The sequence below is a fragment of the Mustela erminea genome, chromosome 2 (assembly GCF_009829155.1).
Source record: "Mustela erminea isolate mMusErm1 chromosome 2, mMusErm1.Pri, whole genome shotgun sequence".
Lineage (NCBI taxonomy): Eukaryota > Metazoa > Chordata > Mammalia > Carnivora > Mustelidae > Mustela > Mustela erminea.
Window position 1 is genome coordinate 53,405,082 of NC_045615.1, and position 27,406 is coordinate 53,432,487.

General features: G+C 37.1%; 1 protein-coding gene across 12 annotated transcripts in view; it reads left to right on the forward strand.

The window, feature by feature from the left end:
- Positions 1-27,406, forward strand: part of PDLIM5 (PDZ and LIM domain 5) — a 205,313-nt gene that overhangs the window by 54,765 nt on the left and 123,142 nt on the right. For all 12 annotated transcript variants that reach the window (XM_032332916.1, XM_032332918.1, XM_032332921.1 and 9 more), the window contains exon 3: positions 8,690-8,841. In XM_032332916.1, the coding sequence (XP_032188807.1) occupies positions 8,690-8,841 (152 nt within the window). The remainder of the gene's footprint in view (positions 1-8,689; positions 8,842-27,406) is intronic.

Sequence of the window (27,406 nt, forward strand, 5' to 3'; positions counted from 1 at the left end):
CTCTCATTGAAAAGTTTTAGGAAGAGAGGCTCCTGGATGGCTTAGTTGATTAAGCGTCTGACATTAACTCAGGTCATGATCTCAGGGTCCTGGGTCAGGCTTCCTGCTTGGCTCCCTGGAGAATCTGCTTGTCCCTCTGCCCCTCCCCCTGCTCATGCACCCGTGTGCGGGACTTTCCCTCTCTCAAATAAAGGAATAACATCTTTATATATGTGTGTGTATGTGTATCTTTTTTTTTTTTTAAAGTTTTAAGAAGAAATGCTGGAGCCACACATTTGCATGGAGGCTAAGCATTTGGGGAAAGTTTAGTTATAAATTTTATTTGAGTATAATAAAGTTAATGACATGTTTAATGACACACATTGGTATTACTGTGAGTTGACTGGCTTTAAATCATTGTCATTAAGAAGAGTCATTTAGGTTATTTTAGTTATTCAAATGAAAGTATAAAATCTCCTATAATTAATTATTACTTTGATGTTTTGTTCAGTTTAAATATTTTATGCATGTGCACATGGAGGTACAACAGATCCAGAGATGAGGATCTAGTTTACCAAACCTGGAATCTAGATCTAGATCTAGAAATACCTCATGGCCCTTTCTTTTCTCATAGTCTTGCTTCCTTATTCTAGCCTTTGTACCAATACCCTCCTTCCTTGTTTTCTTCACTTTCTGCCCCATTTCAAGGCTTCTTCACCAATATTATCTTATTGATTCTTATTCTTTGGCCTTTTGGTACAGTGGCAACACCTAACTGACCTGAGAAGTGGTAATATGAGGTCACTATCCTGTGAGAATGGAGTTTGGGAAATTCAGAATTGGACAGTAGTAAGCAGAGACAGAGGACTTGGAGGGCTGGTTCTGATCCTGTGGCATATCGAGCTCTGTTGCTAAATAAAGGAAAACTTAAGGCTTAGAGAAGACAGAGGAATGGAGTGAATAAAGAAGGGATATTTTGTCTTTATTTATGGAGGGATGGGGAAGCCATAAGGTCTGACTGGTCAGTTTGAAAAGCTGTCTTCTCTGCCTTGTAGGTCCTTGAAACAGGCATCTTGCCTATGTGAATTGGTGGCATGGCAGAATAATAATAGTGAACATTTATTTTTGCATTGTGTGGTATATGCTATGCTGGTGTTTTATTTATCTGCTGGAGGGCTCTGTAAGACAGGCGGAATTGTAGTCCTCATTTTAAAGAGGGTTGGGTGAAACTTAGGTCTAGTAAATTCATGTCACGTAATCAAGAAATGGCAGAACATGAATATGAACCCATGTTCGCCTGATTTCAAAGCTTATTCTCTGAACTATGTTCTTATTTGCTGTATGGACATCAGCAGTCCCTTTGAAGCTCTCTTTTTGCATCTGCAACACAGAGTAAAACTATCTGATAAATGGCAAAGAAAGATAAAGGGTCTCACAAAGTTGCTTACTTACTGTTGTTGCTCAGTAAATAGTCCATTACTTTTTCTGGGTAATTTCTTTTTCAGAATAGAAAAATATTATGTGAGAAGAACTACTCCTTTAAAATAACTCAAGAAAATTTGCCTTTGGGTATTTCCTGGTCAAAGTCAGATGGGGGGAGCTCAAGTCTGTGGTACCTTTCATCCTTTCATACACACAGACACACACACACACACAGAGTCTGCCCATCTGCTTATTGAAGACTGGATTTCCTTTTCAAGAGAAAACTTCTTGTCATACATAATTGCAGTATAAAAGGGTTAAAATGAATCCCTAGAGGTTTTAGTCCAAGTACATACAGGTGGTTGATATTACAGCCTTTCTCATCTAGGTTAATGGGGAGGCTCAGTAGAGATACCATTCTCTTTATGAGCATATAGTTGTTCTGGTGTACCTTCATTTCTGCTTCAGTAAACAGAAGCTCAGAGGTAGTTCCAGTATGTGCAGCCATGTGTGCTTGCGACTTAAGTGAGATCACAAAGCAGTGTTTTTTAGAGAAACATAGAGCTACAATTAAGTTTGAAAATTGGACAACAGTAATAAAAATGCTTCTCAAGATCAAAGGAGAAGCAGTTGCTTGTGATTAGTTTGATTTATGTTGAACTTGACCCAGGAGCCTCCCACTACTACTGTTTCTTTACTACACACTGTACATTTATGAAATATGCATACACTTAAGGCTGTCATGTAATATGTACAAGATTTACTGATGACAGAAGGTTATTACTGTTTTAGATGAATGCAAGTTATTCAGACTTTGAAAAGCAAAGAAAAAATAAACTATGAAAATAATGAGTGACCTTGTAGTTTTTCCTTAGTTGCTAACAATTCATAATAGTGCTACATCCTACCCAATTTAAGGGGAAAAAAATAATGTCTTTCTAGTAGGTGAATGGCTTGAGGAAGTGGGACTAAATGAAGCTCATAGGAGTAGTCAGTGAGATGCCATCTGTAACAAGTCTTAAATTTGTTTTTATGCATTGGGCCTTTCCCACTATGTATACAGCATTAGTTCAAGTTCTTCATGATTTTTAATTTAAATTGTGTGAATAGAAAACTTGAATATCTAATACTAAAGATGGCTGGCGATTTAGAAAAGATCTTAATATCAAAACTCAAAATGATTAATATTACTGGCTTCAAAATGCTATCGACAAAAAGGAATTTGTTTGACAGTTTAAATATTATGAAAGATTGGATAGATGGTGATGGGCATTTGTTTCCATTTCTGATCATTGATTGAGAAAAGGTTGTGGTTAAATAATGAAGCTGGTCCTATCTATGTGTCTATCTATTATCTATCTATCTACCTATCTATCTACCTATCTATCTATGAGAAAGAGAAGAGACAGCAAGAACTGGGGGCAGAGAGGGGAAGAGGGAGAGAAAGAGAATCTTAAACACACTCCACACTCAACGCTGAGCCTGACAGGGAGCCCTGAATCGTGATCTGAGCTGAATCAAGAGTCCAGTGCATAACTAAGCCACTCAGGTGCCCCATAATTAAGCTCTTCCTAATGCTTGTTAGATAAAGATTAACAAGAGGAGTTGTGATACCTCTTTGAAGGTCCTAGGGAAAATATATCACTGACTATCCCAAATGAATTTACTTTGTTTTATTAGAAGTGTGGTTTGAGTGTAGACCTTACTTAGACCAGTTAGGTCTAATGATTAATCAAAGAATCTCATTTTCAGATTAGATCCCAATCATCTCTCTTTGGTGAACTAAGTATATTTCTACCAGAATTTAACATATAAAACTGATGTTCCAGTTTGTGATTTCCTCTTTACTATGGTTTAATTAGATGTTTTTCTAATACCTACAATATTCAAAGGTCTTAGGAAGAAGAGCAAATTCAAAAACATGATCTCTGACTTTATAGAGCTTGTTTAAAGTTGGAAACAGGTTGGTGACAAATTATAGATGGCTCATAATTCAGGCTTTAGTGTTATTCTAGATTGTAGGAAGCAAGCAGGTATTTGAAGTTTTTCACCCTCTTTTTCTAAATAGTTGACATGATTGGAACTCTCCAGTATGAAGTGGTAATAGGGCCACCATTATGGAAATGTGAAGATGGAGGGAAGGGGAGGGTAATGTGGAGAGTTTGGTGGTAAGAGGTCTTTAGAAAGCTCTTGTAGTAGTTAGTAGGCAAAGTCAGGGTGACATGTTCAGAGTATGGACTAACATGGAGGAGTAATGGAAGGATAGACACAATTTAGTAATTTCCCTAGATGTTGGTATCTGTGAAAGAGGCAGAATCACAGGGGCTATAGCATTTCTATGCTCTACCACCTAAAAATAAGAGTGGAAGTTAGAGTAAAAGCAATCCTCAAAGGATAGATAGGTCTAAGTAGTTGGATTTGAACATCCTGAGATCATGGGATCTTAGACTCTAGTAGGCAACGGGAACAAAGGAGCAAGAAAAGTTTTACCTAGTTACGACATTGGGTTTGGTTAGGTTATTTTCTTTCTACATTGTTCATTACCTTTATGTTACTACTGGATGAGAGTATTTAAATTCTTCAAGTTGGGTACGTTTAGAGGAAATGTCCATAGATTTCAGTTTCTATTTTAAGGCTACATTAATGTGAGAAATGGTCAAATAGTATAGATGTGTTCTATTTCTGGTTATCTATCATCTATTTGTGTATCTCCTTACCTATCTAATCTATTTTAATGTTTGACCTAAAAGGAAGGTCAAGCATTGGCTGAAATAAAATCTGGGGTAAATTATTTGATACTTGTCACATTATCGGAATTCAAATTTCAATTTATTTGCTCAGTTTGGAAGGGATTAGATTTTCCTTTTCTCTACCAATGAAGTCTTTCAGATTTAACTCTTTTTTAAGGATTAGATCTATACCTTTGTGCAGACAGCTCACAACTAAACTTTTATTTTACTTATTTTTTAAAAGTTTATTTATTTATTTGAGAGAGAGAGAGAGCGCAGGTGGAGGGACAGAGGGAGAGGGAGAATCTCAAGTGGACTCCCCACTGAGCATGGAGCTTGATGCGGGGCTCCATTTCAGGACCCTGAGATCATGACCTGAGCCAGAACCAAGAGTCAGATGCTCAACCGACTGAGTCACCCCCAGATACCTCAGATAGAAAAACTTTTAAAACTGGAAGGGCTCTTTGAGATCATTTAATACAACCCCTACATTTTTGAGGTTAGTAATCTGAAGTCAAGGAAATAGTTAATAGCCAACATCTGTTGAGCTCTTACTTCATCAAATCATTAGAACAACTCTATAAATAAGTCCCATAGAAAGCAGTGGCATTGCTGGCTTTTTGTTTCCTTTGTCAATGCCCCTTACAATTTAAACAATTTAGTTCTGTGCATTTGGGAACAGTTTATAAATTCTGTTACTAAATTAAGTGATTTCTTTATATTTAAATTAATAAAAAGAAATAGTGATTATTAAAAGGTAGTTATGCCTGTTATTTAATGTTGTAAAACTGTATCTTTTAATGCAATTCTGCTGTTTTTAAAGATTTTTCCCTACCCTACAAAGCTATCATATTTTAATAAATATACCTGCCTTTATAGTATTTTAAAATATACTTAAGAAAGTTCAATCTTAATTATTTTTTTCTTGATACTGTGATTCTGAAAACTAGTCCATTTAATTTTTATTGAATTTTGGAACTACTTTGTCAGTCATAGATAATGAAAGCTGTGTATATGTGTGCATACATAAGTGTAATATAGTTATGTTGATAAATGTGCTGTGAGTTAAATTTTGATCTGCTTTGTTACTCTGGAAGTTTTTTTCTTTAGTGTAAACATACTACCAATTTTTCTTTCCCTTAAATATCTTGGCAGCTGAGGGGATAGTTTCTATTAGTGTAAAGATGAAAACAAAATCATGATATACTATGTATGTGATACATTGTGAAAACAAAATCATAATAATACTGTTTATGTGCTATACTATGTATGTGGTAGAGAATATTTCAGTTTAAAGTTTTGAAATCTTTTTTTACACTGTGAGATTTTATATACCTTTGATCAAATAGGGTTTTTTTTTTTTTTTTTTTTTTTTTTTACTAATTTCAAGAATTATTTTGGTCACTTGATAGTCATATTTTAAAATGAAACAAATTTCTAATTATGGGTGTGCCTGGGTGGCTCAGTGGGTTAAGTCTCTGCTTTTGGCTCAGGTCATGATCTCAGGATCCTGGGATCAAGGCCTGCATGGGGCTCTCTGCTCAGCAGGGAGCTTGCTTCCCCCTCTCTCTCTGCCTGCCGTCTGCCTACTTGTGATCTGTCTCTCTGTCAAATAATAAATAAAATCTTTAAAAATTTTTTTCTAATTATGTAAAACTTTAGTTTTTCTTAATTTCACTAATTTATTTTGTTTTATTTTTTAAATTAAGTAGGTTTCGCATGCAGCATGGGGCTTGAACTCATGACCCTGAGATCAAGAGTCCCATGTTCCACTGACTGAGCCAGCTAGGCACCCCCTCAATTTAAAACAAAGCCAGTGTTAAATAATATATCTGTGGCATCCATTCATTCAATATATATTTTGTGAAGGTATGTGGTATGCTAGGCACACTTCTAGTATTAGGATAAAGTGGAGAGGAAATATAGACATAGGCCTTGTTTTAATGGATCTCACCTTCACTACTCTTCTTGATTTTAGTTACAGATTCTTGTTCTCATGTACTAAGATTGGTCTGCCTTGATCATTATTTATAAGAAAAGAGTTTGACAGCTGATGGTAATCAAAACCTAACCTAACTGAATGATTGGTATCTATTTATTTATTACTTTGCTTCCAAATTTTGAATTCCAGTACTCGGTTCTTGTCTAGTTTGCTGAGGGATATATTTTTTATTTTATTTATTTTTTATTTTTATTTTTTAAAGATTTTATATATTTGAGAGAGACAAGTATGAGTTGAGGGGAGGAGCAGAGGGAGAAGAGCAGAAGAAGAGGGAGAAGCAGGCTCCCTGCTCAGGGATAGGGGGCTTATCCTAGGACTCCAGGATTAGGACCTGAGCTACAGATAAATGCTTAACTTTACTGAGCCACCCAGGTACCCTGGGATATATTTTTTATTTTTTAAAAGATTTTATTTATTTATTTTTAATTTATTTGACAACAGAGAAATCACAAGTAGGCAGAAGGCGGCAGAGAGGCAGGCAGAGAGAGGGAGAAGCAGGCTCCCTGCTGAGCAGAGAGCCTGATGTGGGTTTCCATCCCAGGGCTCTGGGATCATGACCTGAGCGGAAGGCAGAGACTTAACCCACTGAGCCACCCAGGTGCCCCTATTTTTTATTTTTTTAATTAATCAATCAATCATTTTTTTTTTTTTTTGAAGGGAGGTTTTTTTTTTTTTTTTTTTTTTTTCTTTAGTCATCAGAGAGAGAGCTAGCACAAGCTGGGGGTTGGGGGGGGTGGCAGGTTGAAGGAGAAGTAGGCAACCCACTGAGGAAGGAGCCCAATGCCACACTCGATCCTGGGACCCTGGGATTATGACCTGAGCCAAAGACAGACAACTGAATAAGCCACCCAGGTGTTCCTGGGATATATTTTTTAATCAAGATGTAATTTTAGTAAAATGTTCTGCAAAATACTTTGTTGTGGTTTTTTTTTTTTTCTTCATTTTTTAAAAAAATTGTGGTAATTATAAAAGTTAACCATTTTAGGGGCGCCTGGGTGGCTCAGTGGGTTAAAGCCTCTGCCTTTGGCTCAGGTCATAACCTCTCTGCCTACTTGTGTCTGTCAAATAAATAAATAAAATCTTTAAAAAAAATTAACCATTTTAACTATTTTTTTTTAACGTTTTTTTAAAGATTTTATTTATTCGTTTGAGAGACAGGGATCACAAGTAGTCAGAGAGGCAGGCAGAGAGAGAGTAAGGGAAGCAGGCTCCCTGCTGAGCAGAGAGCCCGATGCGGGACCCGATCCCAGGACCCTGGGATCATGACCTGAGCTGAAGGCAGTTGCTTAATGACTGAGGCACCCAGGTCCCCCCATTTTAACTATTTTTAAGTGTACAATTCACTTGCATTATTAAAGTTACAGTATTGTATAATCCAAAGAGAAACTTAGAAAATACTTTAGTTTTAAATACTTGAGGCATATTGGTTAGTTTCTTTCTTTTTTGGGGGGGTAAAGTTTTATCTTCCTACAACCCAATATTCAGTGTGATCTACTTGTACTTACTGAATTCTAAGCTTGCCATTTAAATTAGAATGGTTTCTTTTGATTTGTACTTGTTCCATGTTTCTAGGTATGTATTAAAATTGCATCATGTTTCATTTTACTGCAATTTTATATTTTCTTCTTTTGGAGCAGTGAAATAGATATGTATGAACTTTGAAGGAGGTCAAACTAAGTTATGTGAACACAGAGAAAATTGTTAGAGAAGGGAAGAAAGATTTGGGGATTGAAGACTGTGGTACACTTTTAAAAATGTCTGACAGTCTCAGACACAACTGGTTTCCTTCCCCTTCTACTAAATGCCCAGATTAGGAAGCACATCTAGTGTAAAAGATATTTGGGCCTATGAACTAAAAGAATTCAGTACCCCAAACACTGGGTAGGAATTGGACTCAACAGGAAGGATTGTTCAGTAGATCCTCTGTCTGTGTTACTCTTTGTGCTCAAACAAAAATACAGCTGTTTAAAGAGTTTAAGCATTATTTCTAAAAGAGTTGAAATACCCTATTCATATTACAGATGTTAAATGTAGTTTTCTTGGCTGTTTGTCTTCCTCATTCATGACCAGCACACACTGCTCTTGTTACACAATAAAGAAATAGAGAAATTATCAGGAACGTTTTCCAGAAAATGCTTTCAGTTTTTAGAAAGCAAATAAGAATTTAAGAAAATAAACACAAAAGTCATTTGAATTTTGGGCGCCTGGGTGGCTCAGTGGGTTAAGCCGCTGCCTTCAGCTCGGGTCATGATCTCGGGGTCCTGGGATCGAGTCCCACATCGGGCTCTCTGCTCAGCGGGGAGCCTGCTTCCTCCTCTCTCTCTCTCTGCCTGCGTCTTTGCCTACTTGTGAGCGCTCTCTGTCAAATAAATAAAATCTTTTTTTAAAAAAAAAAAGTCATTTGAATTTTAACTTTACCTGTTAATAAAGATAACTTATTACATTGTCTAAAAGTATATTAGTATACTTTTGATGCAAGCAAAAGTACAATTTTAATCTGTGTTGATTATTCTGTGTTTTAAAGAGAGACACTCCTAATGAAATATATTTATTACAGCTCAAAGATGGCGGCAAAGCATCCCAGGCAAATGTAAGAATAGGCGATGTGGTTCTCAGCATTGATGGAATAAGTGCACATGGAATGACTCATCTTGAAGCCCAGAACAAGATTAAGGGTTGTACTGGCTCTTTGAACATGACTCTGCAAAGGTAATTTGCATTTTGTTTGCCTCTGGGGGAGAAAACAATACTGAGGAGTGTGTTTTTGTGTATCTGATTTGCGGTGTTAACTAAGAAGTTTCTCCTACCATTGTTTCAGGTAGATAAATTACAAAATATAATGGCTTTTAAATTGAGTAATTGAGCAGTGTGAAAAATTGGTGGAAGCTTTGGATTGTTTCCCCATAAAAAGGCATGCATTCATGAACTGATATAATTTGTGTATGGTTTTAGAAAATCTAAGAATTCCAGAAATTTCTCAGTAGAATGTAGGCTAAAACTTCTTGTTATAGGGTAAATTCTTTTTTTTTTTTTTTTTTTAAAGATTTTATTTAGTTTTTTGACAGAGATCACAAGTAGGTAGAGAGGCAGGAAGAGAGAGAGAGAGAGGGAAGCAGGCTCCCTGCTGAACAGGGAGCCCAATGCAGGACTCAGTCCCAGGATCCTGAGATCATGACCTGAGCTGAAGGCAGAGGCTTAACCCATGGGCCACCCAGGCACCCTATTATAGGGTAAATTCTTATTCTTATTATATCTAGGGTGAAATTCTTAATATAGGGTAAAACTCTTGGCTTTAATATTCTGGGTAGTATATTAGAAGGTATTCTTTTCAAATAAATAGGCTATTCCTAGTATGTCTTTTTTGCCCTTTGTTCTTGAGTGGAAGAAAATATTTTTACATTTGAAATGCAGATTTTCAGAACTTACTGTTTTGTTTTTTAAAGATACTCTGGCCTCAGTTATAGCATAGCTAGTCATCTCATTGATTATAATGTATCAGGCATTTTGAGCATTTGACCTACCTTGAAATCATGTGGATTCCTTGCTAAAAATACTGATAGGAATCAGAATTATCTGAAAGGACCAAGAAGTATATTTTAGTAAGATCCCTATAATTATTATGAATTATAAAGTTATAAGCACTGCAGTATCTTGGGCTCAAGGAAGGGAGTTAAAAGGGAGTGGGGAGAAGGTGACTGAATGATAGCTTTTAGCCTTTAAGGTTTATAGGGAAAATAGCTATCATTTATCAGCTAAGTATGGAAAGTTTTAAATAAGTCTTGTTTTTGATGAGTACAAAAGTGTTCTCTAGTTCTATAAAATTTGGAAAACACCATTTTCACCTCAGAACATCTCAGAGCCTTCTATAAATTATTGTGTATATTGTTAATTTTTAAGAGGGAAAATACATGTGGTACAAACATATTTGGCTATGGAACCTTTTTTTCTTGGAGGCTCTCCTGGGACTATTTAAAGGATATATACAGGGTAAGGTATGTACTTTTCTGGAAGTGTATCAGTTTGGTCTTAAAACTGAATAGGAGAAATTTTTATGAATTTAGACTTAGGGATTTACTTTGATGTAACCAGCACCCCCAACCCTCCTCTTTTGTGTGTGTGGGAGAAATTCCTGTCATTGGGACTGTTTGGTCAAAGGTTATTTGTATTTAAATTTTGATAGCTGTTAGGTATATGTTTTAATGCATATAAAGGAGTCAATGAGAAAAAAATAACCTGCTAAAAATTTCTATTTTTATAGTGTTTTTTTCTGTTCTATGTACTGAGATCTGTAACATGAAATTATTATGACTAATTAAATGAAAAGCAGTAATTTTTAAAAAAAGGTTTTATTTATCTGAGAACGAGACAGAATGAGAGAGGGAACACAAGCAGGGGGAATGGGAGAGAGAGAAACAGGCTTCCTGCTGAGCAGGGAGCCGGGTGCAGGGCTTGATCCCAGGACCCTGGGTTCATGACCTGAGCAGAAGGCCAATGCTTAATGACTGAGCCACCCAGGTGCCTCAAAAAGTAGTCATTTTTTTTATACTCATTTTTACTAAATACGAATTTTGAAAGGGTACCACGGAGTCAATAAACTTAGATATTAGATTAGAAGCTTAGCTATATCTACTTTCTTTTGAAATTACTTCAGGGTCCCATAAGACTAGATGAAAACCAGATGTTACTTTGTTTGTATGCATTTCCAATTTTAAGTAATCTGTTGCTGACCCTTAACAAAGATTCTTTTAAGTCACTTAAATATGAAATTTAACAAACCAAGTCATTCTAAACATTTGGAGATACTGTTTAATTTTGTCTTCATATTTCTGAATATAGATATTCAGGGCCCAAAACATGAGAGAGAATTTGAGAGTCCTGTTGTTACTTATTGTAATTCTCAAGTTTTTTAACACTTCTTGTGTTAAGTAGTGTCAACCTGAAAAGAGATTTGCATTTGAAAGAATTTATGATATAACATTGTCAATACTACTGGGGCACCTGGTTGGCTTCATCGGTTAAGCATTTGATTCTTGATTTTAGCTCAGGTCAGCTCAGGTCATAATCTCAGGGTCATGAGATTGAGCCCTGCATCGTGCTGCACGCTGTGTATGGAACCTGCCTGACATTCTTTCTCTCTCTCTCTGCCCCACTTCCTCTGCCCCTATCCCTCCCCATACTTGCTTGAATATGGGTGCAGACATGCACTTTCTCTCAAAACAAAACAAAACAAAACAAAACAAAACAAAAAAACCCAAAACATTAACAGTACTAGTGAAGGAATATTTTTGCCTTTCAAGGAAAAAATGAAACTTTGAAGAGTTAGTTTCAGTCTTTCCCTATACTAAGTTGTGTCCCTTCCTAAGTTCTGTCTCATACTGAAGCGAATATTTTCTCTTCCACTTATTTCTGAATTTGACAGTAGCATCCTTAATTTGCCTCTTGTCACCTTACCATCTTTATTCCATCTATTACCAAACAGCCTATTTTGTAGTCTTCTTCCAAAATGACCTACAACAATGCTTGTGCCGTGTAACTCTTTTCTTCTAAAACATGTTCTTTTCTTTGTGAACATGTAATACTTCCCTTTACAGACTTGTTGTAGTACTCCAATTTCCCTGGAAGCAGAATAAGAGATAGAATTCATGTACAAGTAATATATCAGGAGAGGTCTTTGAAATGTTCCGGCAAAGTGAGTGAAGCAGGACTGGGAAGAAGAAGAAACTGAGATGAACAAGGATGTGGTTTCAGGGTATATGTAGCCTCAGCTTGATCCAGGAGTTAACTTTGGGATAAAATTGTACCATAGAGGCTGTCTTGCCTTGAGGTGAGGGAACAGGGCTTTTGTTCCCCCTCTCTTGGATTCGTTAGTCACTGGCCACCAGTTTTCCTGGAAATATATGTGTGGGGATGTGTGTGTGTGTGTGTGTGTGTGTGTTTGTACATGCAGGGTGGAGGGAAGGAGGTTATCTTCTGTTGCTTACATAGAAAGTTGCTGGTGTGCACCATTAGTTTTTCATGAGCGGCTGTACCAAACTGGTAGAACCCGGGCTGGGTACAGCATGTGCTGTGAGATTCCATCTGGACTTGAGTCTGCTTGCTCAGAGGATTAGGTTCTCTGTGATCTAGACTGAAATTGTCCTCCCCAGATCATCCCTACTGATCAGTGAGTCCTATCATTTTATTTCAGGTGTTTCTTACTGGCCCTCACCTGCCTGTCTGACCTTTCATGAAATTCACCTCATCTAAGATGCCTACCCACCTCTTCACTGCCAACACAGGCTTCTACATCTACAAAGCCCATGTTGAACCTCATCAGCCACCTGTTGCCTTCTCTTACTTTTGCAACTTAGTTCATTTTTTCCCTGTCTGAACTCCTATGACAAGCTTTTACCATTTGATTCAGAATTTAATTATGTGCTAGGTATAACCAGGAATAACAAGGCAGATTCCATGAGGCATACAAATAAACTTAGCTAATAGTCATACCTAATACTGTCCACATATTTAAATAATTACTCCATGTATATTACTTTTGCATCTCCAGCTAGACTCCTTGAAAGCAAAGACCATGTTTTTCTCAATCTGTTTAACAACATCTTGTATAGTTTTATGTTCTTAATATCTAATTAATATTTGATGAATACCAGCATTAATTCCCAAACTTGGAATCATTTATTTGTTCCACAAGTAGTTTTTAAGCTTTTAGTATATGCCAAACATTGTTATAGATGCTGGGGACATGCAGTGAGCAGAAGAGACAAAAATCTCTGCCTCACAGTGCTTATCTTTTAGTGAGCAGAAATAGGTAACTGTTCTGGGGAAGAATAGAGCACGTAAGGGAGCTAGGGGGGGCAGGGGTAGGGAATTGCAAGTTAAAATAGAGTGGTCAGGAAAGTTCAGTGAGAAGGTTATTGGCTATGTGGGTCATGCATGTCCTAGGCGGAGGGAAGAAGTGGTACAGTGGCCCTGACAGGGAGTCCAGTGTGCTTGGCACAGAGAGAGTGAAGCCCGAGTGAGCGCAGGTAAGAGGTAAGGTCAGAGAGGTGGTATGGGATGGTATAGAGCATGTAGTCTTGTGCGTTACTGTGATATTGTAATCAAATTTAAGTTTTCCTGGACCTAAAAGAAAGTTGTGAGAAAGCCTTGGAGAGTTACAGCTGCCTGGCCAGATCTACAGCAAGGTCTGGGAGAGAAATGATGTCATTATTGGAAGGAGGGGCTAGAAGGAGGAGCCGACCAAGTTTCTCCTCAAGTCTTCATAGTGGTAGCACTCACTGCATTTTCCTTCTAGCACTGTCAGAAACAAGGGATGGTTGCCACTCTTCTGGAGTTCTGTTTACCTCCACCCAAGAATCCCCAGAGGGAGAAGATAAGAGAAAAGCCATTTTTGTTTCTGAAATGAAAGTTACCAGAAATTTTATTTTGTGAATATTTTTGCCCAAAGTATTATTGATACGTATCAATTCATTAAATATATAGTATATACACTTAATTGATTTCTTCTTTAGGCCTAACCTCAATATCTGAGAATAGGATTTAGATAAGAAAAAGTAAAATAAAGATACTTGCTTATGATTTTTTTTTTAAGATTTTATTTATTTATTTGACAGAGATCACAAGTAGACAGAGAGGCAGGTGGTTTTGTAACTGTTTTTTTCCTATCTAGTCTAGTATGAGGGTATTTAATAAAGCAAACATATTATCTCTCTCTGATATCCTGAAAAGATAAGAATTGATTCACTATGTTCTGGGTATCTAATGAATATGGAGGTGTGGAAGATTTCATTTTAATATATCTTTTATCCTTGGAATAGGATCGGAAGTTGTTTCTTTTCCTCCTTCTTTTTCTTCCTCCTCTTCTTTTTTTCCTTCTGCAACTGCAACTGATTTCTGAGTACAACTGGACAATGAAAAATTCTATTTGAAATTATTTTTCCTCTTGGTGAAATTAGGCAAATCGCATTTTTTTTTAAAGATTTTATTTATTTATTTGACAGGCAGAGATGACAAGTAGGCTGAGAGGCAGGCAGAGAGAGAGAAGGAGGAAGCAGGCTTCCTGCTGAGCAGAGAGCCCGATGCGGGGCTCAATCCCAGGACCCTGAGATCATGACCTGAGCTGAAGGCAGAGGCTTTAACCCACTGAGCCACCCAGGTGCCCCAGCAAATCGCATTTTTAAGTATCAACTGCATTTTGCCTATAATTTTACCCAAGTCAAAATGGATCATTTTTAAAGTTATATTTCAGTTAACAAAAGAAGAAAATTACTTTCTAAAGCTTTGATGTCAAATAACTATTAACTATATTAGAATTGGATTCTAAGATTTTAACTGTTTGATTTCAGCACTTTTCTGCATAACACAGATAAACTTGCTACTAACCTACTCTATAAATTGAGGCAAGTCTCTGAACTTCTGGTATTTCATTTTCTTGACTATAAAATGAGGTCATGGGTGATTTCTAAGTTCCCTTAAATTCTGGTTCTTGTTCTGATTTTTCAGCTGTAAAGGGCTAAGTTCCCTAGAGCTTGCTATTAGATCAAACTAACTTAGGTTTGCTTATTTTGGCTGAGAGAATCAGGAAATTGGACTTTATTCATTGGAGTTATCTTAAACTGTGCCAGGTTAGCAAAGTGACTTGTACTATTCTGCTGACTTTAAGGTGAAAGGTAGGTCAGATGGATAGTCAAACAACATTTAATCATAAAAAGTATTTTATATATTTGTCATTTTATATTTTTAAATTAATCCTCTCAGAATCACAGAAAAAAAATACATATGTATTGCTTTTCTAATCTTCTTCTTTTTTTTTTTTTACATTACTGATAGTAACAATCTGTGATTTGTTTTTTGTTCCATAGGCTTCATTTAGTGTATAATGTATTATGATTGGAAGTGAAAGTTCTAGAAGGATTGAGTTTTGAAAAATATTGGTGTACTCTGTATCTGCCTCCCCCTTCTTCCTCATCCTTCAAACAGCAGCAACAAAAAAAAATTGTCAGAGGTCCAGTAACTACTACTAATGAATGACAGATTGTACTAATTTAAATAGGCTCACTGAATTATGAGAAAAAAGAAAAAAAGTAGCTGTTTTACCAGACCGAAGCTATTAGCTGACTTTTGTTTCATTTTAACAGATTGCTTACTATTTTATTACTGTTAGCTTTATGGATTCCACTCTGCTCTTTCACTAATAGCATAGAGGCAGGATTTTAGAAAGTATTCTTTTTTTAATCAAAAATTTCAGTTCTCTGTTTGGAATTTTGAATTTGTGTGAATTTAGAAGACATTTAGGTTGATTATCTTTTAATTGGAGTTGCACATTGATATTCACATGCTTCTCTAATTTCTTTTCCGCAGTTTAGCTTTTACTGTTTTTTTGTTTGCTTGTTTGTGTTGGTTTTAGTTTAGTTTTTCATTCTTAAATGGGAGGATGACTCTTTTTCAGAAGGACTGGGTCTGATCACATCATCCCTGCCCCCATCATTAAAAGTAGCAGTGCTGCTTAGGAAAGGGGAAGAAGACAAGCATGCAGGGACATCTCTTTTGTGCAGTCCTTTTCACAAATATAATTTAAGAAGGAGTTAACATACCCATTTTTCAGATGAGTACATTATGGCTTCAAGAGTTTACGTGATACGCATAACAAACCCAGGTCAGTTCAAAGCCTATGCCCCTACCCACCTTCTTTCTTGTAGCATTGACTTAATGACTTTAGTATCCTAATAAAATTAGGTAAGACCGGATAGTAATACAGGAGGCATAACTTTTTGACTCTTTTGCTTGTAAGCAATCACAACTCTCTGTCCAAGATGTACTTTCCATTTGCACGCTCACCTGTCATGTTCTATAAGTAATACTATACCTAAATTATTTTCTATGTTTCATAGACCCTATATATTAAAATGAAAAGAAAGAAAGAAAAAAAAAGAAGGCTAAGTAGATTGGTGTACCTTTAGATGGGAGCATTCATTTGGATACTGATTTGTGTATATGGTTGTTGGTCCTAATTCAGAATGTGATCTTTCGATTTTCCCTCCTAAATTTATAACCCTGTTGACTGTATTTGCTTATTTATTTCTTAAAGTTTAAAGACAGTTCTTCAGCAGGCTTCTGCCTTTGTATTCGATGAGTAACTAAGGATTTAGGACTTAAAATAATATTTTTTTAGAGCTTTTCAGGGCTCATTTTGATACTCACTGGAAAAATTGTCAATCAGCAAATCAGGCATGGAAGAGAAGTATTTATTATATCCCGTTTTCTTCAGCTCAATAGAGATAAAGATAGTTGAAACTGAACTTGAAGGCTCAAGTTGGTTCATTTTTATTGATATTCTATAGCAATTTGAGAGCAGATTTGGTAAATACAGGTTAATTAGAGTGTATTTTGCATTTCAAAATTCCTTCCTTTGAACTTTGTATCTTAAAAATGTGTGGTTATTTCTTAACAATAAAAGTATTCTTTATTCCTGTGAAGGAAAAATTATTTTAGTCTGTAATCCTTTGGGAAAGCAATCCTAAGAAATTATTTATTTATTTATTTATTTTTAAAGATTTATTTATTTATTTGACAGAGAGAGAGAGATCACAAGTAGGCAGAGAGGCAGACAGAGAGAGAGGGGGGGAAACAAGCTCCCTGCTGAGTAGAGAGCCCAACGTGGGACTCCATCCCAGGACCCTGAGATCATGACCTGAGCTGAAGGCAGAGGCTTAACCCACTGAGCCACCCAGGTGCCCTGAAATAATATATTTAAAGACCTGTTTAATTATAAAGCTTTATTGAAAAGTTTTAATATGAAGAATTGTGTATGCAGAATTTTTTTAAAAGGCCATGAAATGGGAATGGTAGTAACACTGGCTTTAAAATTAGGCATACTTCGGGCAGACCTTGGTTCTACCACTTTCTGGGTGTGTAACCTTAGGCAAGTTATGTGACTGAATTTCAGTTAGCCATTTGTTGTTGGGCATAGTAAGAACTGCCTTCTAGGGCTCTTATAAAGGTTAAACAAATTAGCCTATGTAAAGAACCGCAGGCACAGTAGAAGTAAGTTTTCTCTCTTCTTCCTTCTTTCCTCAAGGTAAGTATTAATATAGTATCTATTTTACAGATACTTCTTGAAGATCATATTTATTTTGTTTCTTAGCAACCGAATGGGTGTGACTGGAAGGAAATGGAGAAAATGAGAGGGTAATATGGTAGGTAGTTACGTGAGAAAGTCAGAAAGATAATTTTGTAAGTTAGAAGAAAACATTTTTTTAATCAGGTGAGTGAATTTTGATCATACATTTGTAATGAAAGCTTTTTAAAAACAGTGGAGTGAATACAGCCGTGCTTACTGCCAGCTGACAACTGCTTTGGTTCAAAATTATTGCCTTCACCAGTAATTTATGGCAGCAGAGAGAAACCAGTACACACCTAGTCTTCTTTATTCTGCTCATTCCTCCTGTTCTCCTTAGAGGAACAATGTAGATCAAATTCTTTTTCACTGTGGCTTCTGTCAGAAAGATAAACAAAAAAAAGAGTTTTAAAAAAATTTCTCTTGCCCATCCACATTCATGCAAACTCCCTGTAATTTCCTGAGTAACATTAAAATCAAGTTAAATCGCTAACTTTTGGACCGTGTTTTTATGATACTTTTAGAAATACTTTTTATAACCTTTTGTCAACACAAACATTAATTACTTAAGGTCAGTAGAAAAATCTCATCATGTTCCAAATTTTTAAAAATTGGACTTTACCTCCAGGTTTACATTATGACTAGTAGTCATAGGGGCAGATAGATAAAAAGAGTGATTTATGATTTCTGCTGTTAAGGAATTTGTATCTATTCATTGGGCTAGGAAGAGACAGGAAGTGCTTCCAGGCTGCAGGGATCCCACTGAAAGCTGAAACTTGGGCTAGGCTTTCCTGGTGAGGAGGGTGTGTCAGCTGGAGGAATACCCTCTGAGGCAGTAGAAAGGCAGCCACTCCCCAGGTATAGGTGGGGATGGGTGTGTTGACCAATTGGAACTAGAGATAAGAATAAAAGGAAAGGTAGATGAGAATAGTGCTTTGCAGGTCCTAGACACTGAGGTATTATTAAAAGTTTTGACCTGAAAAGTGACAATTTCAGAATAATACTTAGTGAGACTGCTTGGAAGAAGTTGGAGAGACATAGAGACTGGGAGACTACTTAGGCAAGTATTGCAGTAACTTGGCTGCATGGGGTCTTGAAATGTAAAACAGGATGAATGAGAGAAATCAGAGCTTGAAGAGTAGTTCTAAGTCACAGTAGTGGGGTGATACGAGAAAAGAGGGAAGAGATAGATAGCCTGCTGGAGCCATGCTTTCTTCTCCTTTTACCTTCCCCTGCTCTGTCTGCTCACTGGAGCCTAGCTTCTGCTCCTGTCCTGTCATTCACTGAAAGTGCTGCACACCTGGGTACTTCAATCATGTTAACAAGGTCAGGACTGAGGGTACGCCTTATCTCACTCATTTGTGTTGCCTGCTGCACTGATCTTGGTGGATGGCCTACCACCCACCCTGTTACCCAGATCAGAAAGACTCATTCCTTGCCTGAACCTCCCACATTGGTCCCTAACCACCTGTTGAGTCACATTTGCATACATCTCCAGTCAGACTGTGAATAGAGTAGAATAAATTAGCATAGCCTTAAGGCATGGCGGTGGCTGAGGCACAGCACCTAGTCAGAAGGCCTGGGTCTTAAAAGGAAATGTTTTTAAAGCCATTTGTTTAGCACGTACTAATGGAACACTTGGCTGTGCTGATCACTGAGGATAAAAAGGAAGTCCTCATACCTGCCCTCAAGCTGGTTTCTGACCTTAAATAAGGACTTTTTTTTTTTAAATGTCAAATATTTTACAGGCAACCTTTCCCCTGTCACATTAAGATAATAGTTGTATTTTTAGTAATTGCAGATTTTATATTGTATTGCAGTTTTAATTTTTTTTTTAAGATTTTATTTAGTTATTTGACAGAGAAAGATCACAAGTAGGCAGAGAGGCAGGCAGAGAGAGAGGAGGAAGCAGGCTCCCCGCTGAGCAGAGAGCCTGATAGGGGACTCAATCCCAGGACCCTGAGATCATCACCTGAGCAGAAAGCAGAGGCTTTAACCCACTGAGCCACCCAGGCGCCCTGTATTGCAGTTTTAAATGAAGAGGAAGATTTTTTACATTTATGTACAAGAATCCGTATGTATTTATTTAATTTTTTTCATTTTATTTTATTTTATTTTATTTCTTTTCTGTGTTCCAAAATTCATTGTTTATGTACCACACCCAGTGCTCCATGCGGTACATGCCCTCCATAATACCCACCACCAGGCTCACCCAACCCCCTGCACCTTTCCCCCTCCAAAAAAATCAAAATAAATACATGATTTAAGCAGACTTTGAGCTTTTAGTGCTTAGTACACATATGAATTCATGGCTCACATGTGAGAACTTAAATCTTGTGCCAGTTGCTCCCAGCTGCTTCAAGTTGGTTCATAGACTGGGAAACACTGGCCAAAGAAATTTTAAGCTATCTGAAAGTAGAGAGACAGAGTCCTAAGCAGAGACATCCAGAGAAGCTGAGTCTAAGGAGAGATAGCATGAGGATGGGGAGGGAAACAGAGACAGAAAGACACAGTAGGACGGTTAACAGAGCACCGTTATCCCGAGAAGATTCTCCTGGTCACATGGACTTATTACCAGATAAGAAGGGTGGTGATTCAGCTTTAGCTTCAGATTAACCAGATTAAGCTTCATTATCATTTTAAGAAAGAAAATTAAGCTTAATTTCAGAGTTTTTAAATGAGAAACACACAGTATTTCTTTGTATGAAAAGCAATCGCTGGGTAAGATGTAATGTGCATACTGATTAAGTGGCAAGAAGATCACACCCAACTCTTGAAGGACAGAAGTAATACTCTGTTGATTACATACTCCAGTGCCTACCACTGTGACTTCGATTGGAAGATTCTCAAAAAATATTTATTGCCTTTCATTGTAGAGAATGCTGCCTTTAAAGTTACAGTAATTTTTGCTACTTTAACCTGATGAATTTAGAAATAATTCTTAAGTTATTAGTGAGATAGAGTGACAGTCCGGTCATTCTTTTGTATTTAATGGCAGCAGTCTCCTTGGGGTTAATAAACATTTTTGTCCATAGATCAAGAGGTTTTGAAAGGGTTGAAATTCAGGTCATTCCTGACTATATGCAGTGGCTGTTGTTGGTATTAACGTCTTAAAAGATTGGAATAGTTCAGGCTGTGTGTGAGTTGAAAAGTAAACTGGAGTGATTGGCTGTGCAAAACACAGATGTGGCAGATTATTTATACTGTCAAACTTCACAGCGTACTTTTTCTTTAATGTGTCTTAAAGCCTGCGTTTTCACAGTAAATCAGCTTTATAAACAGGTTCGTTCTTTTTTTTTCTTTTTTCTTTCCTTTTTTTTTTTTTTTTTTTTTTTTTTTTTTTTTTTTGAGAGTAGGAGAGAATCTTAAGCAGGCTCCAGCAGAGCCTACCTCAGAGCTTGATCTCACAACTCTGAGATCATGTCCTGGGCTAAAATCAAGAGTCAGACAGTTAACTGACTGAGCCAGCCAGGTGCCCCTGTCTACAGGTTTCTAAATGTTACTAGTTTCAGAAATTTTTTTAACCAGGCAGGATTCCTTATTAACAGTTTTCTCTGCAGTTTAAATGCATAAGAAGAAGAATTCTTCATTCATCTATTTTTGTGTGTGTATGAATTTTGATTTTTCGAGTAATACAGCAAGAGTTTATTTCTGTATTACAATAAAAATCCATAGATGATAATCCTGAATTCAGTGACCTTTCTTACAATTGAGTCTGCCTTTATTTGACTGTTTTCGCTGCAGTTTAATAGCACTGTTTTCCTGTGCAATTCATCCTGTTAACAATGAATATGAGGGACTTTCCAGATTCTTTTGTTTTACTGGAATTATATTTTATAGACTCTGCTTTGAAATAGTGGATTATTTATTATTCTAGAATGTTTTTGTTATCCTGAGAATATGTCTGGTTACCAAATTATTCTTAAAACTAATAAAAGTGTTTTTGTATTTGAAAGATAAGCTAGCTAACTGCCTCTTTCAAAGTAGAATTTTAATCTCTTTGATACGCTGAAATATACAATATCTCTTTCCCAAATTTTATAGATTCTATAATACTCATGTAGATTTCATTTGCTTATAAGAAGCCTGTTTCCTCTTAGTGAGCCAAAGAATTCTCTCCAGGGGATCAAAGCAAATTGCTCCTTTATTGAAACTTGGTTGTGCTGTTTTTTATTTGTTTGCATGTAATTTCTATTGCTATATAATATTTACAGTTGAAATTATTTTAGTATTATGCAGAAAAAAGTTTGTTTTTTATCTATGCCTTTAAAGACGCTTATAGGTTATAACAATATTTGTGTTTCCAAGAACTTGAAATAATTTTGTTCTGAGATATCTGATATAAAAAGTGTTAAGGTTACTAGGGAAGCAGCTTTAGTCTTGTTTCTTAGTGCATAGTAGGGATTTGGTAAGTAAAGCATATTAAAGAAAAAGAAGCTAACATTTTACTTTATTTATTTATTTTTAAAGATTTTTATTTATTTGAGGGAGAGGGAGAGCAAGAGCAAGGGGAGGAGGAGGGGAAGGGGCAGAGGAAGAGGGAGAAGTGGATGCCCCACTTAGCAGCGAGCCTGATGTGGGTCTCAGTCTCAGAACCCTGAGATTATGACCTGAGCTGAAGTCAGACATTTAATTGACTGAGCCACCCCTAAAGAAGCTAGAACTTTAAATTTTTACTTTTAACAAATTACTGACCTAGGATCTTAATATACTTAAGTCATTTAATCTTCATAGCAATTATTGTGATAGATATTATCACCCTACTTTATAGAGAGGGTAAATACCCTCTCTTCAAATTCTTCAAATTCACACAACTTGTATATAAATAAGCCAGAATTCAAGCTCAGGTCTGTTTCCCTCCTAGTAGAATGATTGCTCTACAACATCACACAGTCCCTTTAAAAAAAAGAATTAAGGAAATTTTCTTATTGTATAGTCATCATAATGTCTGTTGTCTAAATGTGCATTTTACACTCCCAAATACACTCAGTATGAATTTTTGCCATTAAATTTGTTCCATAGAAGGCAGAGAAAGAGGGGTTTATGGAGACTTTTGCTTAATATTCCAGTAATTTCAGATTCCATGGAAAATATTAGCAAGAAGCCAGTGCTCTTTGAAAAATTTGAGTTTTTAAAAGCTCACAAAATATTCTGGCAGTAATATTACCTCATTCATTCCTTTAGCGCCTCCAACATATGTATTTTCTGGATTTATTTTAAAAAGCTTTAGTAATATCTTCATCTGTAAAATAGTTTCTTGGTTGAATTAAAATGCACTGCTAAGTTCAAGTATAGAAAACAGACTTCCTAGATCTGTAGCGTTTTAGAGTGATGCAGCTCCAGCTGTCAACTAGTAGAACTTTGAGTCCACCCTCACCATTTGTCTCTATGAATGCTTCAGAGTTTCTTTTTGATCTGTTTTACAAAATACCTGCAGTGACAACTCTGTGACAGTGGTGACACTGGGATTGGAATTGTGTAGCAGACAAAGAACAGAGGGACCAGTAGGTGCTAGCCCATGAGCTCAACTTGATCAACCCTTTTGCCTGTTCTTCGTCTATCTTCATCTTCGTGCTTTGTTTACAGTGTTCTTTAAGGTGTCTAATCAGTATCTTATGCTGAGCGTGGGAAATATGCTGGATTTAGTAAATTGGTTTTACCAAATACCGTCTCTGCTCTAGTAGCCAACATGTTTCCTGTTTTCTCTAACCTTTTCTCCTACTTTCTTTAAGTTGTTGATTTTCCTGCATTTCTTTCTTTCTTTAAAGCCTTAAAATCCCTCCACTTGTCTCTAAGGAGTCAAAATGTCCTTCACTAATTACATGTCTGGAGGTTGTATGAACCATATGTAATTGAATTACAGAAATAGGAAGAAACTTTGTTAGTTTCAGTGGACATAGAGATCTTAAAAATACTGAAGTACAGTCCCCTTCATCTCCAACACACACACACACGCACACGCATGCGCGCACACACATGAATGATGATGGCAAGAAGGAACAGAGTAGCATTGTTTAGTCACCTGAAGTTTGAAGTTCTGAAAAGAAAAGAAATTTTAGACGAAGGGCAGTGAGAGAGTTTGCTGGGATCCTAGAGAAGAGATCTTAGTTGAGAGTAATTCCATGATTAACGTATAGGGCAAGTTATAGGTTAGTGCCAAAAGTATTCCGTTTTACCAGGAATTAGATGAGCTGAGCTGTGGTAGAGGTTGGGATCAAGCATGAATTAAGAAGCTTGAAAGGATTGTAAAAACTTAGCAAATATGTGAATGAGTGACAAGATGAACTGAGATTTCTGTTACTTAAACTTAGGCATGTCTGTCCACATATAATATATAATTCACACCCCCTACTTCCTTTGAAGTTAGAAAACTGTGTATGTGCTTTAGGCTGCTGACTGAATTTGTTTGCTTAAGAGGACTTATATGAACAGTGGAGAAATATAGGAAAGTTTGGGGCTACTGGGGCCAATGTACAAAAGAGAAAAAGAGAAAACAAACACCCTGTTCTCCTCCCTCTCTCCTGCAAGCAGTATCCCAGTATGGTATACCAGTAACAGTAGTAGGATCAGGGAATAGGTAGAGAAACTAATGTATCTCTCAGTTCAGGAAACCCCTAAGGGAAAGAAATTTTTATACACAGGTTGATGATTGTCAGAATGTGGATATGTACAGGGAGCATCTAGAGCACAGAGGAAGAGTCTGAAGGTGGCAAAGAAAATGTCCTGCCGGGTAATGCATGAGCTGAAGCTTGAGTAGAGAATAGGAGCTTGCCATCGGTCAATAGTAGGAAGAAAGAAGGCATTCAGGGCAGAGAAGACAGCTTGAGGAGAGCCATGCTCCTTTCTGAGAACTTGTCAGTAGTTCACTGTGGCTAAAATAGAGCTTTTGAGAGAAAAGGAAGAATAGGAGAGGATTAGAAGGTTAAGGGGTTCAGATTATTTTAAGAGATCTCAGCTGCCATATGTAAAATTTTAAATTTTGGTTCTTTGTTAATGGGAAATTATTGAAGAATTATTTTGAAATACAATAATAAGAAATTTAATAATAATAATAATAGTATTATTGAGCTCATACTCTATGTTAGGCATTCTTTTAAATGCTTCACCTATAACTCATTTAATCCTGTGGAGAACTTTGTGAAGTATGGATGCTATCATTGTTCTCCTGTTAAAGATAAGGAAATGGAGGAAAACAATACATAGGCTTACCTTCCAGGATTTTAAACCCAACTCTTCTGGCTATGTGTAATTGTGTAGGGTGGGGAAGGAGAAAGACCAGTTGGGAGACGATTTCACAAGTGTGGGTGGGAACAAATGGAGGCCTTGGTGAGGACAGATTTGGGGGTACAGAGAGAGTCCTCCCTGATGGTGAGGCCTGGAAGTTCTGGACTGGTTGAGGAAATTTCTGAGGAGCAGCTGTCTCACTGTCTCCTTTCTATTGTTTATCTCCCATTTGAAACTTTGTTCCTTTTGCTTAGTTTTTCTCTCTTCTTCTCTTCAGTCAGTAACACTGATTATTCACTCTTTTAATGATTATGTGTTAGGTCTTTAGTTGGAGTAAGTCTTCATTAATTCCTGTACAGTTACAGAAGAAAAAAGAAAAGACATAGTTCCTTCTATAAAAGGGGTGTTTGATATTGTGTGACAGGTAAGATAAGTACAGAACCTGTAATTCAAGTTGGTGTGAGCAGAATGATACAACTTCTGGGAGAGCCATGTTCAATTGACTATATACTTCATCTTACATTTGTAGTTCTTTTTAGAAAAGATTTTATTTATTTATTTATTTATTTATTTATTTGTCAAAGAGAGAGAGGGGGAGAGAGAGCACAGGCAGGCAGAGTGGCAGGCAGAGGCAGAGAGAGAAGCAGGCTCCCGGCTGAGCAAGGAGCCTGATGTGGGACTGGATCCCAGAACCCTGGGATCATGACCTGAACTGGAGGCAGTGGCTTAGCCAACTGTGCCATCCAAGCGTCCCTGCATTTGTTGTTCTAAATCCATTTGCGATACATTTATCTGAGCTGGTAAGGTCTACAGCTCCCTGGTTTCTTTAACTAGTAAAGCTGGGCCCCTCATAGAGCCAATGCATATTCTAGATATAGAGGTATAGAAAACCTAGTGTCCCCTAACACATACACACATGTCGTCCTTCCATATTTTCCAACATTTTGGTTTTAAGAGGAAAAAAGTCTCATTAGTGAATGTAAAACCTCATTCACATCCGCTACTGGACTGTAAATTCCCAAGGGTAAAGGCCATGCCTGTCTTGTTTATAGCAGTACGTGTTCTGATCTTTCTCACAGACTTGCTCATGATTTATGCTAGAATATTTGTTGAATACTGCATCTGAGGGTGAAAATTTCCTAAAAATATTTTTACTAAGAATTAGGAAATGAAAGCAAACAATAGTGCAGAAATGAGTGAGACGAATGAGCACAAGTTTGTGGTGCTAAATGAAAGTACACTAAACTGTAGCCACAAAATGGCAAGAACGGTTTTATGTGGCAGCCCCACATGGTAATCCCTCTCTGGGGAGCTATAACTTCAATGTTTACACTTCTAGATCTTGATTATAAACCCAGCCTCTTCTTTAGTCCACTACCAGCTAGGGATAGATGTAATACATTCTCCTTTTTACTGCCTCTGCCCATGGTGAGAACAGAACTTACATACACATCTTTTCTGCCCACCTCGAATGGGGACTCTTGGAAGATACTTCTGTCCATTTGGCTCAGTTCCTCTCCTGGGAGGTAGAGTTGGTGCTTGGTTGCTCTAACTTGATACTCATTCAGCCATGTTACTAATAAACTGTGCCATAACAGGGTCATAGTCTCCAAGTTCCACTTCTTCACCTCCTCTCCTCACTGTGGCAGGTGCCCTGGTCCGGATAGAGGACTGCTATTCTCTCTTACGTACCATTCCTTTTTTATTTACTGTTTTGGTAAGTGGATAGAATGGGAGATGGAATTTAAAATGAGAGTCTCCTCTTTGCTTGAACACAAATCAGAAGCTTTGCCTTCTGGGCCTTAAAGAGGGCTTGTATTTAGAAAGGGTTTACATTTACTTCTCATTTTCCTACCAGTATTTGATAGGCAGTAGTCCTGCAGAAAAGGAGGAAGGAGGTTTCGGAAGTACATCGAACCTTCTGGGTAAGAGGAGGTTTGGGGGCCCACCTAGTCAGTATACTTCATGAACTTCTTAAGTGGCTAATTCTTTGCATTAGAAGAAGAATTCTTTGTGCTTCGTAGCTACACCCTGACCAAAGCAGTGCTGATTAATGAATCTTTTTCCTTTTTTTTTTTTGTTAAACCATTCACCCTCTTTTTATAATTTGAACTCCTTCTAGTGATCTCAGATACCTTTTATTTAACCTATTTAATAGGTTAGCAGTGAATGATACTTTCCCCAAGGCTACTAGTAAATTTAGCTTTATCCTAAAACAGTGAACTGAGTGAGAAAAATCATTAAAGAGAAAATCATCTGTCTTTCCTAGAAACAGTTTAATGGTTACAGTTGCTAATTTTTAAGATACATTTAGTAGGGTACCAAATGTATTTTAGTAATTAATTTCACAGTGAGGCAAGAACTGTGTGACGTTTTCAACCCTGGCAAAATGCAGAAGCCGATATTTGCATGTGGAATGGCTGCTCCTCATATATATTAATTCATTAATAATAATTGTTAATGTTTATTGTATACTTAGAGATCAGGGGTGCTTTGAATACACCATCTCATCAAATCTTTTCAGCACTTTTAAAAAGAGATTTTATTTACTTATTATTTGCTAGAGAGAGAGAGAGAGAGAGAGCGTACACAAGCAAGGGGAGCAGCAGGCAGAGGGAGAAGCAGGCTCCCTGCTTGAGACTCGATCCCAGGACCCTGGGATCATGACCTGAGCTGAAGGCAGACGCTTAACCGACTGTCACTCAGGTGTCCTTCCAGCACTCTTTCTGGTACTGTATTAGTTTCCTGTGGTTGGTGTGACAAATTAACACAAACTGGGTGGCTTAAAACAACAGGTATTTATTCTCTCCCAGTTTTGGAGGCTAGAAGTCTTAAATCAAGGTGGTGAAAGGGCTACACTGTCTTTGGAAGCTCCCAGGGAGAATTCTTCCTTGTCTCTTTCATCTTTAAGTGGCTACGTCACTCCAGTCTCTGCCT